Below are 19,695 nucleotides of genomic sequence, written 5' to 3'. Positions count from 1 at the left end.
ACGATCAACACTTTTTCAGAATGACTAATGTTCTAGTTTCAGAAGAAGCAAGGAAACGTACAGAGCGTGGTTATCCTCTCCACTGCCAAATGTGTTAATGAGTGGGCCTATTGGCCGACCACACACACACACACACACACACACACACACACACACACACACACACACACACACACACACACACACACACACCCACACACACACACACACACACACACAACCACACACACACACACACACACACACACACACACACACACACACACACACACACACACACACACACACACACACACACACACACACACACACACAAACACACACAACACACACCACACACACACACACACACACACACACACAGCTTGTGCCAGACCGGATGGCACTATAAGTGTGCCTGCCAAGTGCTAACAGCTCTCCCAGAGATGCCTCTCACACAGACAACAGAGGCATAGTGCACACACCACATTCAAAAGCTCACCATACCGACACATTCAAACACATGCAGGCACACATTTCTCACATAAAATAACAAGTAGAATATAACTGTCTCAATTTGCGTACTTCTGTAACTATATTTGCCTTTTTAGGTGCATAAGTACATCTCAATGAGAATAATTGCACTATGAGTACCCAGATGGTGCCCTCGTGATGATAAACAAAAAAAACAGCCGTGATTGCTGTTGCGCGGTGAAGACAACACTGAACAAATAAAAGTTATACATGTGTTTTTTTTCAGTATTTAATATAGTGTATGAAGCAATATAGCACTTGCTTTCATTACAAAAATGCCCTGATCTGGGCTGTCGTATAGCTCAGTGGGTAGATTTACTGGGGCCAAAGCCGTTTGACCTACCCTCTGTCTCCCCCTATCATAGCTGTCACTCAAATAAAGGCACTGGTTGCCCAGACGTTGATTAAGCTATAAAAAAACAGTGATATGCTGATTTACAGACATTTCTTTCCCAGTGTAAGTCAATATTTTTGGGCCTAAATGACTGACACATGAGTTGTAGTACTATCGTTTGGCCACTAAGAGAATTTGCTTCAAAATCCGGCTCACTTCCTGAGGGTTTGAAGACAAGGACATTCCCACACTGAGCAAGAGTTCACAGTGTACAACATATAGTGTGCTAAAGGAAGAGTCCCAATAGAGACTTTGTATATAAGGTTATATGCGCACAAACCTCAAATTTCTGCCGTAGCTCCTCGTTGCCCTCCTCCCCTTCTGGAGCGACGGGAACATTGAAGTACTCGCCTTCTTCCTGGGAGAGCAGCTTAAACCTGGAGAGAGAAAGAGAGAATATTTCCAGTCAAATCAATTCCCAATTAGTTTATACAATTTAAGCGTTTAACTGCTTCCATTAGCCGAAGCTGCTGACTGTTAGCGCAGTCCTCAAGAATAATCAGATGATTATTTAGTAATTCACTCTCCTTCATGGTGATCCAGCAAAGCCAGACAGAGACGGGGGAAAACACAGCCGAGATGCTTATCATTTAACAAAATCATTAGGAGATAATTTCTCACATTGGGCTCATTATGACTGATGCTATAAGCTCTTACCTCACAGCATCACCCATACATTCATATAGTTAATAACATTGTTCTGGGTGTTTACGATTTCGCGACACAGATATCAACTTTTAATATTGCTTTTCTTCCTCTCAGTAAGTGTGGCTCTGTTGGTTATCAGCATTAGTTTTATTCTTTTTAGTTATAGCAGAGTTTGATGGTAAATATGAATCGCCTTATGATAGAGAAGTTTCGTCAAAAAACGTAAGCAGTTTTAATTAGTTTTATGTGGCTTCTGTCAACAATTCTCTGATTCTCTGATTCCGTGGCCGAGACCCTCATTCATGCATTCGTCTCCTCCCGGTTGGATTACTGCAACGGAGTCCTGTTCGGGGTTCCCAGTAAAGCCCTGGACAGGCTCCAGTATGTGCAGAACTCGGCTGCCAGGGTGCTCACTCACACCAAGCCCTGGCAGCACATCACCCCCACCCTGATCCACCTACACTGGCTCCCAGTCAAGCACCGTATCACCTTGGGTTTCCTGAAAGGCGCTATAAAAATATTATTTATTATTATTATTATTATTTAACAATCCCACAACCTGAGTTAGAACTTAACAACCTGTTTTAATCAGGCATTTTTACTGCAAGTTACATATGTTACTTACTAGACAAAAAAAGCCTGTTTCCACAATGAACATCTAAGTCTAATCGACCAGTTTTGTCCTGAGATTTAGCTTTGAGGAATATATCCAGCAACCTGTTCTGGTCTGATGGATATCTGCTTATTCACTTGTTACATGACATGTATTACTTTGCATTTATACAATTTTCTGCTTATTACTTAACATTTTGACTCTCTGCACACAGCACTAAGATCAGATCGCATACTTTGTACTGGTGGGTGTCTTGTGCACTCATCCTTGGCTGAGATTGATATTGAAAGTGGATGACATTGTTGATGATATTGGTGATGTTGTTAATGTTGTTAATGATGTCAGGACTTATGTCTTGAATGTTGTTGTGTTATTGTTGTATTGTTTTAAAGGTGGGGTAGGTAAGTTTCAGAAACCGGCTCGAGTGCACTAAAATTTGAAAGTACACAGCCGAAAAGAATCCGCCCCTTTCTTCAGACTTCCTTACAGAGCACCTCCTCCAACACACATGAACGCGCACATGACGTCAGCAGACTGGTGAAAGTGGCCGCCTGTTGCTGGCGAGTCATTGAAGTACTGCTGCAATGCACGCCCAATGACGGCACGCCCAATGACGGCACGAGATACATTTGTGCGTGCACGAGATGGAAGGCTTTTTACAGTACCACGGCTTCCACAGATGACATTTTTTTATGGATTTTTTGTCAAAGCACTTAAGATATTCATTGCTATCGGATGTTAAGAGCATTCCATGGAATATAACAAAAAGTGTATCTCGAGCCGGTTTCTGAAACTTACCTACCACACCTTTAAGTGTCGGATCCCAGGAAGAGTAGCTTTTGTCAAGAGCAAAAGCTACTGGGGATCCTTAATAAACATAAACATAGATCGGTGCTTGAAGAGGTTAAATCTCATAACACCTACTTATTTTACTTCAAATAATATTTTAATCTTTCAGTCTTAGGCACTACTTTCATGAACCCTGTGGTGTGGCACGACCCACAGTCAAGTGCGCCCTGCACAGTGAATTGGGGTTGTGCCAATCGGCTTTTGGTAGTTTCCCCATCGGGCTCTCGGATATGGGATACGACCAGAAGACATGTAATATCACATAGGTGTGTTTAGAGGCTTTGCGAATCATAGCATGCAATATTTGAATATCCTTTAATCACAGGGATATCTACCACTGGTACGTTGGGAATCATGTCGAGAGCTTTCGTCAGGGTAAACATATACAAACACAGCTCATCAACTCAAATGTACAGCAAAGAGCCGTCGGTAGCTATGTGATCTATTGTTAATGTAAACATTTGAATTAAAGCCACTTCTCTTGTGCCGTGGAAACATCTAAAAGGAATGAAAGACGACCAAACACTGCCTACAGGTTGCAGCTTTTTCAACAATAAATCCGCTCCTGGCTGTTAAGGATGCATGACTTTGTTCTGTTTGGATAGTTATGGAGTTACTGGGTTTATGTGAGATATTTCACCTAATCAGAAAACAACATGGTACAACTTAGAATGATCAAATCAGATGGACATGTGTGTCATAAGCTTGACTCTTTATATTATTTGAAATGCTTTCCATAGAGGGCAATAACAAAGAAACACAGGAGCCTCATCTGTTCATGTGACTCTTTCCTACAGTATGACTTCTCGTGAGGCTTTGGAGCTTTACTTAGATGGAGTACTAGAAAAATTACTCACTTGCATGGATTCTCTTTACTCTCAATATCAAGTTTTTAATGGCATCCCTCCACCTCCACCTCAACGCTGGCATCTCATTAAAAACCCTGACAGAGCGGCGTCAGCAGAACGAGAGGAGGAGAGGGAGAGATAGAGTCTGAGCGAGAGAGGGAGAGATAAAGAAGCGGAGATAAAGAGACAGGGCAGAGACGCGTTGGCACTGAGTTTCACCAGAATAAAAAGAAAGAGCTCCAACTAAAGTATTTCTCCAACAGTGCAGTAATGAACAAGGTCACCTTCACTCTCCCTCCTCCTCTACCTGAGCTGTTTCCCTGCCTCTCATCTCTCCACACCCCCCCCCCACCCCCCTATCTGTCCATCCTTTCATCTCACCATCCATCCACTCCTTGTTTCTGGAGCTCCGAGATGCCGAATGACAGCGATCCCATGAAGTCGTTGCGGCTGGTCATGTCCCAGTCCCAGATCTCCACCGACAGACGCCGGTCCTTATCGTACTCCTTCAGGTGGCTGCGGGAGAAACAAGGACAATCAACAGTTGGAGGAAGGCTGAGAGTAATGGGTTTCTAATATATATTTGTTGTGTTTAATCATTTGAATTTCAACAGTCAAAGGATAAGGATGTAAAAAACAACAGAACAAAAAAAGACTCGGAAGCAGTGGCCACAACTTTGTGCATTTACAAAAGGGTACGATACAATACTATCAAAAGGATAGGATTCGATATAATATATTGCATCACAGCAGCACACTTTGCAACATCAACAGGAACAAATACTATACAGAAAGAGACATTTAAGATAATATTACGATGACTAAAGACAATATGTAAAAGACTCTCTAACCTACAGTAGGGGTTTCACCAACTAATCGACTAGTCGACTACCTTTACCACTAGTCGGCGCTGTAGGCCCTAGTCGACTAGTCGTGTGAAAAATGGAGGTAAACGAGGTGCTGCAAAATGCTCCAAAACACGTCCGACATTCTTATGTATGGCAGTACTTCAACAAAGATGTAACCAACTCCACAGTGAAGTGTCAGTTGTGCAACAAAAATACATCTGCTATGCGCAACCATCTGAAGATGAGACACCCGCTGCCGACAGATAGCACTAGCAGTAATGCTAGCACCAGTGAGCAACGGACCGGCGTCAGCACAGGACAGAGGCAGACGAGCAGCAAGAAACCGGGTCTACAGTGATGCGGATGATGCGCTACGGGTTTACTGCCAGCGGACACCGCATATCCCCACTATCGATAACCCACTGGAGTGGTGGGCAGAAAACGTGCACCGCGTCCCTCGTTTAGCCAAGCTTTCGAGGAGCTACCTGGCTATTCCAGCCACAGGCACCCCGAGCGAGGGTTTTTTCCCTGGCAGGCAACACTGTCACACGAAAGCGGTCAAGCCTCCTTCCCTCACATGTCGATGCGTTGGTGTTTCTCAACGCAAACCAAAAACCTGGAAAGGTGGACGTTATCGTGGAGGACAGCGAGTAAAGTGTTGCGCAATGCGCTGTTGCGCACTGGATTTACGTGGCATTTCAGTAAACAGAGTTTTTTGCTGTCGATTTTGGTGAGTCCAGTTACTGTTTGTTATTTACTAAGTCCAGTTACTGTTTGTTATTTACTAAGTCCAGTTACTGTCTGTTATTTACTAAGTCCAGTTACTGTTTGTTATTTACTAAGTCCAGTTACTGTTTGTTATTTACTAAGTCCAGTTACTGTTTGTTATTTACTAAGTCCAGTTACTGTTTGTTATTTACTAAGTCCAGTTACTGTTTGTTATTTACTAAGTCCAGTTACTGTTTGTTATTTACTAAGTCCAGTTACTGTTTGTTATTTACTAAGTCCAGTTACTCTTTGTTATTTACTCAGCCATGTAACACAAATTAAAATGCAGTGTTTAATGTAACTATGAGTTCCAATATAAAATACAGTTGTACACCTCTGTGTGTCTTTATTATGACGTAACGACTAGTCGACTACTATTTTGAAAAACGCGTCGACTAGTAAATGGTAGTTGTGAAACCCCTAACCTACAGTACATTTGACTTGGGATTCAACCCTAAATGTATTTCATTTGAGGATTGCCTGCTGCACAAAGACTGCTTCAGTCTAGCCTTATTTAAATGGTAGGTTTCTGTATCTCCGATATGATGGTCACAACTCATATTCACTTGAGAACATTAGAGCAGTCTTGAATTAATCTTTCCCGTTATAACAATGTCCCTGAAATGTGCCTAATGCATAATTCTGTGGTAAGTTGAGCCTCTGTGTAACATTCAGCTAAACCGTCAGATCTTGTTTTACTTTGTTGGATAGATGCAAAAAAACCACCTTTCAAATGGAACATCTGCACCCACATGCCATGCAAATGCAAATCCCAGTCTCCCTCCATGCAAACTGTGATGAAGCTGATTAAGAATGTAATTGGAGCCAAGTGCAGGAAACCACCCCAAAAGCAAGGTTTTATGATTATAATATGCCAGATGTTTTTATCTGAGCGCCAGCGGTTACACATGCTTGGAAATAAGACGAGCATAATGTGATGCTTTTAAAAAAAGAAAACTGCACTGGGTGAGAGAGAGAGATGGAAGAGAGGAAACTGAGATTAAATTATTAAAGGAAGGAGAGCCGAGAAAAAAGGCAGAGACAGACAGACGGATAAATAAAATAAGAAAGCAGCAAACATGGTGTTTTGAAGCCTTACAATTTAAAGGTCTCATTCCAGGTGGGGTTCAGGCAGCACTTTATGGTCTTGGTCTTCTGTTTACTCTCGCTGCGGGGGTCTGGGATCAGTTTAAGCTTCACGTAGGGGTCTGACAGCCCGTTGGGGTCCATAGGAACCAGATTCCTGCCCTCTTTGACTGGAGGCAAGACAACAGGATATACAGAGGGGTGGGGAGAGAAAAGGGAGGGAAAAGGTGAGAGGAGACATTTGCATTAAAACAAAAAGGAATCTCAGATCATCAATTGGATTTTACATACAGTAAGCAAGAGTTGTTTTGTTTATTTTGACTTTTTTAAGCATCTTTGAGCTTATTATTATTATTGTATATATTTTTTTTTTATAGATAACCAATTAAAAAGTCCCTTCCATTAAAATGAAAAAAGGGGGAAAAATCATAATTCTATAACGTTATACTTTTAGACTGAGATGAACATAAACACCAGAAAAAGGTATTCATTGCTTGTGTAACCGAAAATAAAGACCACCTTCAACGTAATTAAAATAATAAAACATAACATTTTAAAACGTTTCCCAACATTATTTCTGTAGACGTCATTTACCGTACACTTTTTTATTTTTCAGGGAACACTTAACCTTATACACACATTGCTGCCTTTCCAGACCTCATACTCTGAAACTTGTTGACAACAATACTTGATATGCAGGACTCTCCCCTCCATTTAGAAAGACCAATTTTCTTAAAAGGTTTAAGGGGAGTAATATTACGATTAATCCTCCCTCATGTCTTTTTTATTTTCCACTCTCTTGCATGAATGGAAACAGCAGGCGCGTTCAAATGTGTTCATATGACCTTAAACAATAGAGCCATTAAAGTAGGATATATTTCATTTATTTAGAGTCCAATAGTAATTTATCAAAATGAATTTCAACCCATATTAAGGAGGTTGGTTAATGTTAATTTCAGGCCTTGCGTGTTGTATGTGCATTTTAAGGGTGGTTCTTTTTGAAAGCTCCCCCTTATACCAACTAATTAAATTAGGCATGGTAAACTCACACACATACACACAAACCCCAAGAGTTGTATTTGGGGTTAAAGCTTTAAGGTTGCCACATTTCTCTGTAATGACCATGTAGTAAAAAGGAAGGATGCCAGTCCCAACACTAATCCTTCTTTAGAGGCCGTCTGTAATTGTATTCCAGTGGAGTAAAATCCCCTAAGATTGTGTGTGTGTGTGTACAATTATTGTTGCTGGTCAAGTTGGGGGTCACATCCAATTACCAGAAGCAGGGGTGGTGCTGCTGTGTGACACACACACACACACACACACACACACACACACACACACCACACACACACACACACACACACACACACACACACACACACACACACACACACACACACACACACACACACACACACACACACACACACACACCACACACACACACACACACACACACACACACACACACACACACACACACACACACACACACACACACACACACACACACACACACACACACACACACACACACACACACAAAGGGGAAATAGTCCCATCCTGTCAAAAATAAAGATCTAAGAACAGTTTTGTGTCAGTTTTTCCTTCCTTGAAAACTCAAATCGGGCATCTTGTAAGTAGAAGTTTGACTCATAGTAAAAAACCAACTCACCGGTTCAAGTTGGGGCCTCTCGTCTCCACACACCAGCTCCCCGTCAAAGGGGTGACATTAATTATTCGTGACCTTTTAAGAACTCAGCCTAGTGCCCAAAGATCCCTCTCTACAAACGTGGAAACCTAAAACTACGTCTCCTGGTATCGTGATTTACTGGGTTACACTTAGAATATGGTCACACAAAATGGAAAACAAATGTGCATTTTAGCACTTTGTTTTGGAGTTCACACTTCTTACTCAAAGACGTTTAAATATTAAGCAACATGGACTGTCTGACATGTTACTATTTATTGGACGATTTGAATAATTGTAGGCCCTTGGTGAGATCCCATTGGGCTGTGTCCATACTTCACTCTAATTAGCTAGCACCAGGGTCTTACTCCTGTACGTCAGATGCCAAATGATCTGTATCAGCTCTGATCCTGCGCGGCTGCCAATGTGAGTTGCCTGGCACCATTTTTTGTTATCCAGTGTCATCATACTACTTCTGTCTATTTCTGGTCAATTTCAAATAGAGTCTGTCTGTTTCGCAAATTGTTTGTTGAAGATCATTTGAGATATTTGAGTTTGGTTTTGCTGCACTAGACCCGTTTATTACGCATCTTCTCAAGTAATCTGGAAACATTTAGGTGTAAGAGTGAAAGTAGACAAGACTACAAGTGGACTTAATTTCAGAGATGACAAAGAGGGATTTCATGACCGAAAGAACAAGATCGCGGATACAAGCGGCCGAGATGGGTTTTCTCCACAGGGTGGCTGGTGTCTCCCTTAGGGATAAGGTGAGAAGTTCGGTCATCCGGGAGGGACTCGGAGTTGAGCCGCTCCTCCGTCGCGTCGAAAGGAGCCAGTTGAGGTGGTTCGGGCACCTAGTTAGGATGCCACCTGGGCGCCTCCCTAGGGAGGTGTTCCAGGCACGTCCAGCTGGGAAGAGACCAAGGGGTAGACCTAGGACCAGGTGGAGGGATTATATCTCTTCGCTGGCCTGGGAGCGCCTTGGGATCCCCCAGTCAGAGCTGGTTGATGAGGGCAAAGAAAGTTTGGGGCTCTCTGCTGGAACTTCTACCCCCGCGACCCGACCACGGATAAGCGGGAGAAGATGGATGGATGGATGGACAAAGAGGGATGTCTTAACATAGAGGAAATGGACTTTAATTAACAGTAAAATTATAGGGGGAACTGTCACATAATACTACTCCATAAAATACTTCAACACAATGCAGGTCCTTTTTGTAACGTCACTGCAGAAGAATTGCACCTGAGTTCCCATGCAAGTGATACGTTTCCGACTGATTGAGATATAGGTACAAAAAGAAGTACCTCTTTTGCAAAACATGTTTTTTTTACAATTGAGATGCAGAGCTGTCAAAGCGGGATCCTTTCAAACCATGACTGAAGGGGATAGCTCGCGGTGTGAGAAAAAAAATCTTCAAGAAGTCAGAGAAATGGAGTTTCATGCCGGTAAAGCGCCATGATACGCTAAACTCTGAGAGGTTAACCACAGTACGGGCCCAACGGCCAGCATTAAACCCTCAGCGGAGCGGGTCAATAAATATTAGATGATGCCTGTTAAAGTGACCATCAAATGCTGGTTGAGGTGAGCTATAAAGAGGGTAGCATGCCAAATGGTCTCAAAGGACACTTACAGTAAATACAAGAGGGTGTGTGTTAGTGTGAGTGAGAGAATGATTCTACTTGTGCATGTACATGTGTGCAATCTACATGTGACGAATGAAAATCTTGCTCTTATACATATGTGCTAATTGCAGAGAGCATGTATGGGTAAAGATGTGTGTGTGTGTGTGTGTGTGTGTGTATGCGGGAGATAACGCATGTATTTGAGGCTGCAGGGAGTGAGGAGATGAGAGTGCAGTAACAGCAGAATACTGTATGTGCACAGCAGCGTGGGCGTGGGCAGAGCACCTTTTCCCATGTGAAACAGCCTCAGCACAGTCTTAGTGAGAGTCTTCTTTCCAACTGCTACTTGCTTTTATATGTGCTGCAAGATGTGTGACGATTTCCCAGATTGTTCATAGACATGTTGAAATTAAAGTGTTTGTAGGTGCAGTGTGAATCCTGTTGATCTTTTTATCAGAATAAATGCATTAAACTACAGCTGCATCATGGCTTAGAGAGCCTGGTGCTACCATGCTGTAACACGGTGAAGCAATTACTAGCTGGCTTTGAATCATTTGATCATTTCATTTGAGCAAAAAGTCAAGAATCAAAACCAATATTAGGATCAGAAGCCTTATCATGACTAATTGGTAGAGCAAATGTCTCTGAGCCTGACATTAGGCTTGGATATAGATGTTTGAGTACACTGCTCTCACCTTCCTTGCTCGCTTTGAATATAAGGCTGAGGTGTGAGGTGTGAGATCGGTCGTTCAAACAAAACAAAAAAGGCTTAGGTACACATAAGGCAATCATTTAGGCCAAATTAAGAGTTCAAACCCCTAATGGGGCTACCCAGCAATGACAGCAAGACACTAATGGCGCATTTCCACTACAGCGGTTTAAGCGTGCCGGGCCGGTTTTTGGTTTGCGTTTCCACTAGGCGTAGTTCCGGCTAGCGGGTACTTTTTCACAGTTTTCTGGCTCTCCAAAATCGAGGTTCTTTCCGGGCCAACAACCGGGCTGAGTATGCTAAACTAGTGAGAGAATCGCTGGCAACTACAACAAAATGAACATATTTTACCGTGATTTAATTGTAATACACGTTTCAAAATGATGCCGAAGTAACAACGTACTGATACCGGTTAATAAAAACCATGAATTAATGCTTTGACAAGTCTGCAGACAGACGGCAGGCGAAAAACCTTTTAAAATGCGTGTTTTCTGAATGGAGATCTAAGCTAACGCAGTATATGCTCCGGCCGTCCACACTCACAACAACGGCCTATACAGACATAAATAAACCAGCGACTGTATTCTCCATGACACAGGCAGTCTGTGGTTTGTACTTGTTTAACTTTTGTCTAGTTTCTGAACAGATATGAGGAGCTGTGAGCTTGAGTGCTAACAGCTAACGGCTGATGTTGGTTTTGTGTTTCGCATTGACACTGCGCCTACACTGCGTTACTATAGTTACTACCCCAGTACCTAAACTGTAATGGAAACGCAGCATAAAGTGAGCCTGGCTCACCAAGGCCTAACTATACCGTACTAAGCCGTGCGAGGCCCTACAGTGGAAATGCGCCATAAGTATTCACAAATGTTTCACTTGAGGACTTTTGGCCGTCTAAACACCTAATGATGGTTATTTTGTATATGTTTAGGGTCTTTTTGGAGGGTTGATATGTTTTATGAAGACTGTGCTAATTTTCAGGTTCATATTTGTATGTTGTGTCTCTACTGTGACATGTTTAAATGCTTTAATGTTCAAAAAGCTCTTTATTGTTCTCATACTGCCTGTGCTCTTTTCACCCTCTGTCTGAAACCAGAGCCCAGTCTGCTCTGATTGGTTAGCTGGCCGGCTCTGTTGTGATTGGTCAACCGCTTAGAGATGTCCCGCCCCTTAGCCTATCACGTACGATGTGTTGGAGCACTAGTTAATAGAAATGCGAGTTTTATAAAGTGATCTCACTATACTTCAGAAGTAACCAAAGGAGTCCATGGAGGCGTAAACTCCCTTAACTTTGGGATGTTAGCCTTTGCAGACCATTTACATGCACACACACCTATATAACACACTACAGGGAGGGGAAAACCTCAAACAGCATAAAAAAGGCCTCTTTAAACAATAAGTACCCACCCATCTCTATGACAACTGTTTTTCCCACCCTGCCTTTCAGGTATCCAGCTATAAAGCCACCAGGCAGAATGTGCAGCACTAAAGGAAGGGGGCACCTTTAAGGTCCCGAACCCACGTCCCACTGCCTGCTCCTTGTCCTTGAGCTCGATGCTGATCCTGCATCTCTATGGGCCGTGTGAGCTTTGATCCCCCAGTGAAAGGGGAGGGATGTGACTTAAAAGTGATCAATACAGTGTCACTTTACAGCCATGTCAATTGCTTTGATTAAATCCATAGTTAGTGCATTCTCCATTTCTCAGTGTAGCAGCCATTTCCACCAGTTCCTGCTACGTTAAGCTGTGGAATAATTCTGAGTGCTTCTAAAATTCATTCTCGGTGGTGGTGTTTCCTTTTTTTTTCTTTTTTAACCTTACTGCAATGTGGGAGTAATCTACTAGTGGCTCCACACTGACCCCTGTGGACAGAGAAGAGTACTACACCTCCAAATGCCTCCTAGCCTGTCCACTATTACCACACACAAAATGAAGAGGTTTGTATAACAGCTACCTAAAATCAGGAATTAATGTATGTTTTGGCACAACAAATGCTAAATCCTTGCTAGTTGGACAATAATGTTAATGCATTGGGGACAGACTGACAAATATGAATAAAATAGATTAAATAAGACTTGACAGTTTCTACTATTCGGCTCAATTTATTTCTATTTCTATACTGTAGCACTGATTTGCTAGCAGTGTGTGTGTGTGTGTGTGTGTGTGTGTGTGTGTGTGTGTGTGTGTGTGTGTGTGTGTGTGTGTGTGTGTGTGTGTGTGTGTGTGTGTGTGTGTGATAAGTCTGCTCTCTTATCATTTCTCACAGTAAACCCCAGCTAATGATCAGTATACGAGCATGGGAACCAGGAAGAGAGCGTAAGAAGGAACATGAGGGATGAACCCCAGCAATAGACCATGAAAGGAAAATGCTTATACATGCAGAAATGAGCACATCCAAAAGTTATCAGAACGGTTTTGTTATTGGAGACTTTGTTTCAATGTTTAATGATGAACCGATTGTGTTTATTGATTATATATGAAGTGCAATCCCAGAGGTATTAATCATTTCTCTCTCTTGTAGCAGAATTGGAAATCCTTTTGTTTTATTTAAAACAGGAAGACATCGCTTTAACTTTCATAGATCCACAATCAAAGTAAATTGTATTTAGTCAGTAATTACTTTTGTAACTCTCTGCCAAAAAGTAATCCAATACATTTGGCCAAATTCAAGCCTCAAACATGGCTCCATTTCTCAGGAAATATTTACTGTACCGAGTTATCGAGCGCTTGGGAGAAATCTGAAGGTGTAGAAAAATGTATGTACACTGCAGCTGGGTATTTAACTAATATATTCAAATGCACTCAGATTTTGGAGATGTGAATAACTGTAAATACTTTTGAAGTTTTTGTCAGTTTAGGGTTACTTTACCAGGTGTTTATGTGAAACCAGCTCATTCACCACCAGAGAACAGATTCTCCTTTTTGTACGTGTCATTGATTAAAGGGAAAGAAATGTCCGGCGAAAAGTGAGTTCAACATCGTTTAAGTTTGATGATTTCTGTTTGAGGCACAGCTGTAATTGAGTAGACAGGCACACAGCAAACTTAATTAAACCTTTGCCGCCACCTGCAGGTAAGACAAGGAACTACAGGTAAAGCAGAAAGTGGTGAAACTGTTCATTTATTTATCATATAAATAAAAAAGGAGGCAGGTCAGGAAACTCTCTCGAGGAAAGAAGCTAGCCTGCATTTGACCTATCCCATTAATATAAGACGTGTTCAGGTAAGAAATTAAGTGAATATAAATCATTTGACTTGTAGAAAAAATACTTCGGACGTATGTTGTTAATTTCTTGGAAATAATTATTTGTTTTATGATGTTTTTAACTGCAAATGATTAGCCAAACATAGATAAAGAGGCTTCTAGAAACATCTTTACATCCTAAAATATGAACAGACTATATTGGGTAGCAACTGCCTACTTTGAAACAACATTCAACCACCACCGCAAACAAATAATACTGGAAATACTGTTATTATAAAATAATGTACATGTATACAATGTATAATGTATAAAATAATGTTTGAAAAATGTGTTGCGATGACAATGTTTGTGGTTTGATGGTTGGACACTGTTGTGGTCTCCATATTAGGTTGAGTAATTAAAACGAAAGTTAATTATAATCAAATATATTCTTATATAACCCACAATGAAAATGCATTGTAGTTTATGTTTTTCTATAATCACACTTGCCTATATTCAAAACACAAGGGGTTTGTTAAGTTGAGTTTAAGGCCTATTTTAGGTTATGGGTGTCACTGATAAGAGAAGGAAGACAGTTTCTTCCCTTACAGCGGTGCACAGGGGGGGGGGGGGGGGGGGGGGGCCTCCTGACTTGTTGGGGACATACTAAGGCCCCAAAAATGTGTTTATGCCATAGCCATAGAATAGGTCTGGACACGTCCTGCACATCAGAGACCATGCCCAGTTTCCACAAATATGGGTATGGAGGAGGTGTCTTTAGGTTCTTCTGTCCTGTTATGAGCATAAAAACACTCGCTGAGAGGGAGCAAACTCGGGAGAGGGGGGTTTTTCCTCGGTAAGGTTCTCTCAAACTTGGTAAATGCCGAGTGAATTTCTTTGTTGAATGTTTAGCACCCAGCAACCTGTGAGGAAATTCCTCAGAATTCATGCTGGACTAGGTGTGGATCAGGGTTTCCTCAAGGATTTTTTCTCGCCGGTCAAATGTCCGAACAGAATTTATTTTACCGAACAAATTTGAAACTTATCGGTCATGTTTCAATAATAATAAGAATTGTGTAGCAGAGTTTCCGTTAGTAGGTAATTACCGGACTAGGGTTAGGATATGCTGATGTTTAAAACTCAGTTAATGCGGCTCATTTTTATATTGCATAATCATAACAGATTCATTTTTCAATAAATGATTCCACAAACAACAAACAACATAATTATTACATTCAAAGAAACTACTTGTAGTAGATGAAGTACATTATTCAAAGTTTACATTAACTTTGAATAATAACACGGGAGAAACGGATCCTCTCTTTTCCCTTCTCCCTCTCTCTCTCCTGACAGCCCGTCCGTTTCTCATGCAGCTCACTAAACAGTGGGCGGGGCTTCAGGTGATTATGCAGCAGCTGGTCTGATCTCTCTCTCTCTCGCTTCCGGTTACATTTCACTCGCGTTTATGTCCATATCGATCAGATCCAGCTCTCCTGATTGGCCTTTAGCAGCGTTCAGTTATTATGCTCCAAACATCTGGAACAAACTCCCAGAAACCTGCAGGTCCGCTGCAACTCTGACTACTTTTAAATCCAGGCTGAAGACTTTTCTTTTTGTCGCTGCTTTTAATTGAACTATTCATATCTTAAACTGCACTGTAACTTTTATCCATGTACTTTTTCTTTTAATGTTTATTTTATTATCTTTTCTTTTTAATGACTGATTTTAAATGCCATTTTCTTAATCTCTTTCATTTTTTGTAAAGCACTTTGAATTGCCTTGTGTTGAAAAGTGCTATATAAATAAACTTGCCTTGCCTTGCCTTGCCTTGCCTTTATAGAGAGCACCGATCAAACTATTAAGAGTGAATATCGGCCGATAATGATCGGCGGCCAATCGATCGGAGCATCGGACATTTTGACCGGCAGGTTTTGAATTTACCCGTTTTTATTCCATTTGACCAGCTAACGGAAACCCTGGTGTGGATATGAATTGATTTGTTGAATGAAAGTATGAAACCGTTAGATCCCACTGACCATTTCTGAGGAACTGCCTCTAAATGTTGTCGGACTCTAGGTATGAATGTGTAGCCCCGGCGATTTCTGAGGAGATTCCTCTGGATTATGTCGGAAGACTTTAATGTCAAAACTATGAATTAAGGTTCCATATTAGAAAATGACCACAGCATGATATGTTTTGTATGATTGTCATATTGTAACGAGAGAAGGTAAAACCCTGTACAAGTGTGGGCCAATTTTTCTTCAAATAAACTGATCCCACCCTTTGGATTGGGACAACTTAAAATAAATCTGCGCCCTCCTCTCCTGCTTGAAAGGTAAGAAATGCACATCTGCCACAACTCACACTTAGGTAGGGCCACATCTCATTACTGATATCAAAAATCCTTCGGGATCACTTAAAACAGATTTAGCAGGTCGTCTGAATTGAAACAGCAGTTCATTGAACCTGGTTCTTCCGGGGGTTAGTAGAGGTGAGATCTTGCTGACGTTGGTGGGTCTGAGCCAAGCAGTAAACTTGCATGGACTCAACAGCTTTTGTTAGGTCAATTAGTTGGTTTGAGTAATTTGCCGGAATAAATTAACAGCCCTCCCGACTCATTCATTCTTGAGTAACCACGGTAATAATCATATTTACAGGAAAATGTATTTTGCGCTCCATATTTGTTCAATTTCTAAGGTCAGATGGTCGAAAAAGGCCAGCAGTTCTATTAGTCAGCATATTTAGTATTTGTAATGATTTACTTTGAAACCAATGTAAGCTTCATGTACTGATGCATGTATTGACATTCACTTCTAATCAACATATTAGTAAAGAAGTAGAAATTCTATCTGCATCTGTTTGCTGAAATTAAACTTGTAATGGACACAGAATAAAAAGTTTTATCTCATGTAACATCTGTTGCACCCATCCTGTACCTCTGCAGATCTTCCAGTAGAGGGAGGCAGATGACTAGTGTTGCAGAACATGAACACAGCGGTGTCTTAGTGTGTGTGTGTGTGTGTGTGTGTGTGTGTGTGTGTGTGTGTGTGTGTGTGTGTGTGTGTGTGTGTGTGTGTGTGTGTGTGTGTGTGTGTGTGTGTGTTAATGGATAGATCTACTTACTGGTGACAGTGAGTACGTTGGTCTTGACCTCCGCGGTGATCTGGAGGCGACCTCTCCTCTCGGTGTGGTCTGTCCCACACAGGCTCGGCACATTGGCCACACAGCGCTTATGGATGTTCATCATACAGTCTGGAAAACACACATTACAAAAATATTTTAATGGTTTTTTTGTCACGTGCAGAAAAGCTACAGTGTCAAATCTTAAATCTGAGGCTCTTCTTCCAGCGGAACATATAATATACTTAAAAATTAAAGGATATAAAATAGTGGTGCAAAATGGTGCAAGTAAGTTGCATGAATACGAAAACATGTATACATATAAGATAGACTAAGATAATCAGAAAGCTAAATTACATTAGAATACATCCTGTAGTAATTATGTGGAATAAACAGATGTAGAAATTAACAGTGTGTTATAAACATATGTGAGTGGTGACAAGCAAAGACTACATTATATTTATTTTCTAGAAGGGCTGTATTTGAAAATAATTTAAAAGCAATTACATTTACACTGAGTTGGACATAACCTGAATATGGAATATAAAATGCTGCAGTGTGTGTTTGCTAATGGAAACCTGATCAATCACAGACAGTGAGGCTTGTGGATGTGTGTGTGTACGTACGGTCACATCTCATGCCCTGGTGCAGCAGGCCGTACAGCAGAGAGCCACAGTGATCACAGAAGGTCGGGCTGGAGTAGGTATGGATCTTAAACTTATGCTTTGCCCTCGGGTCCTGAGAGGAAGGAAAGAAAGTCATAAATTAGGAATATGATTCAATAACATCTTTATTTAGTCACATATACTGTATTCCACTCTGTGCTTTAGACAGAAAGAATAATTAATAATACAGCTGTGAAAACTTATTTTTGTCAAATGCAGATGATTTGTGTTTGTTATGTGAATGTGTTGTTACTTTCCATTTTTCTTAAAAGACACATTTACAAAGACTAGAAGGGCAGCTACATGTATGACCTGTGTGTGTGTGTGTGTGTGTGTGTGTGTGTGTGTGTGTGTGTGTGTGTGTGTGTGCACAATAGAGCTTTGTAAGGATTCAGCCTTAAGATTACTAAGCCCAATGTAATTGAATCCAGATCATAAATAGAGTAGGTAGACAAGAGTTCACATCAATTTAGCGCATACTCACACTCAAGGTCATCAGTTCAGGCCTCTTTTTCAATTTAGTGAATATATTTTTCTTTATTTCAATGCTAATTTTGCACTTTGGATTAATACAAACTTGAAACTACACAGAGGAAAAAACTACTAATTCCTCTTTTCAAACATTTGGTTGTAACCAAGGCGTAACAAAGGCAGGTGCACACAAGCTATTTCTCTGTGTGTGTGTGTGTGTGTGTGTGTGTGTGTGTGTGTGTGTGTGTGTGTCTGGCAACCGCAACCCTGGCTCAGTGGGCAGTTTCAGTGGTTGACACACACATTAACCCAATACATGTTACTGATGGCCACTGAGGGACTGACTACACACACACACACAATTATTGTTGCTGGTGAAGTTGGGGGTCACATCCAATTACCAGAAGCAGGGACACACACACACACACACACACACACACACACACACACACACACACACACACACACACACACACACACACACACACACACACACACACACACACACACACACACACACACACACACACACACACACACACACACACACACACACACACACACACACACACACACACACACACACACACACACACACACACACACACACACACACACACACACACACACACACACACACACACACACACACACACCAACACACACACACACACACACACACACACACACCACTAGATAAGGTTCCAGGTGCTGCAGTGAAGCGGGAATGCTTTAATGTGGGAGTTTAAACATGTCTGCCAAGGGGATCCTTCACAGTTATGAAACATGTAGCTGCTCTGTTAAATAACAATATACAAATGATGCTGAGGTGCATGGACAGCACCAAATATAAGAGCTGCCTACCAACAAGGCAAAATATCTCTTAAGAGAAGATATAGTATAATGCTCATTTTCAGGTTCATATTAGTATTTAGAGTCTCTACTCCTGTGACCTGTGTACATGCTGTTCAAAAAGCTCCTCTGTACTACCCCTTAGCCTACAATGTGTTGGAGCGCTAGCCAATAGAAGTGCAAGTGTTACATAGTGATGTCACTATGTTATTGAAGTAAACTAAGGAGTCCAATGGAGGCACACAAACCTATATAACATACTACACGAAAGGGAAAACCCCATAATAGAGCCTTTTATTTCTGGTTGCCATCGCGAGTCTATAATGTGTACTGTAACGGCCCGTCCACACGGCGGCGTGCGTTGAAGCTTGAATGGGGTGACGTCACGCTTTGCTCGCTTCAAAAGTTGAGCAATGTTCAACTTTTGAAGCTTCGGCGAAAGCGTCAGCCAATCGAATCATATGCCAGTACAAGCTCTAGCCAATCAAACTGCGTGCTTGTGTGTCCGGGCCGGGAGACTCACGTGATTGGTTGTTGGTCGAGTTTCAGACAAGCTCACCAGCTAGCTTCAACGCACGGCGCCGTGTGGACGCTGCGTCATTACAGGTCTCTTGGACAGGTGTGTGTCTAAGCCTTTGTATCCTATGAGCAAGAGGAAATGTGCTGATGGATTTCATCGTCTCCTGCTAATCTGTCCTGTTTCATTCAGGCTGTCACTGCCTGAATTATAGCTTCCCCAAGGTGTCTTCAGAAGTGTGTGTGTGTGTGTGTGTGTGTGTGTGTGTGTGTGTGTGTGTGTGTGTGTGTGTGTGTGTG

The 19,695-nt window shown here is 41.6% G+C and overlaps 1 protein-coding gene across 1 annotated transcript in view; it reads right to left on the bottom strand.

Moving 5' to 3' along the window:
* The window catches only part of LOC117551971 (protein kinase C beta type-like), a gene marked incomplete at its 5' end in the record, with an annotated part of 55,639 nt that extends 37,820 nt beyond the window's left edge, over nucleotides 1-17,819 (bottom strand). Inside the window, 5 exon segments of the mRNA XM_034225077.1 lie at nucleotides 1,188-1,284; nucleotides 4,247-4,381; nucleotides 6,581-6,737; nucleotides 16,895-17,023; nucleotides 17,518-17,819. Coding sequence (XP_034080968.1) covers nucleotides 1,188-1,284; nucleotides 4,247-4,381; nucleotides 6,581-6,737; nucleotides 16,895-17,023; nucleotides 17,518-17,653 — 654 coding nt within the window.
* Nucleotides 17,820-19,695: the final 1,876 nt, after the last annotated feature.

This window comes from Gymnodraco acuticeps, unplaced genomic scaffold (assembly GCF_902827175.1).
Source record: "Gymnodraco acuticeps unplaced genomic scaffold, fGymAcu1.1, whole genome shotgun sequence".
Taxonomy (NCBI): Eukaryota; Metazoa; Chordata; class Actinopteri; order Perciformes; family Bathydraconidae; genus Gymnodraco; species Gymnodraco acuticeps.
The sequence above is the reverse complement of the archived record's forward strand: the minus strand, read 5'-3'. Positions and strand labels throughout refer to the sequence as shown.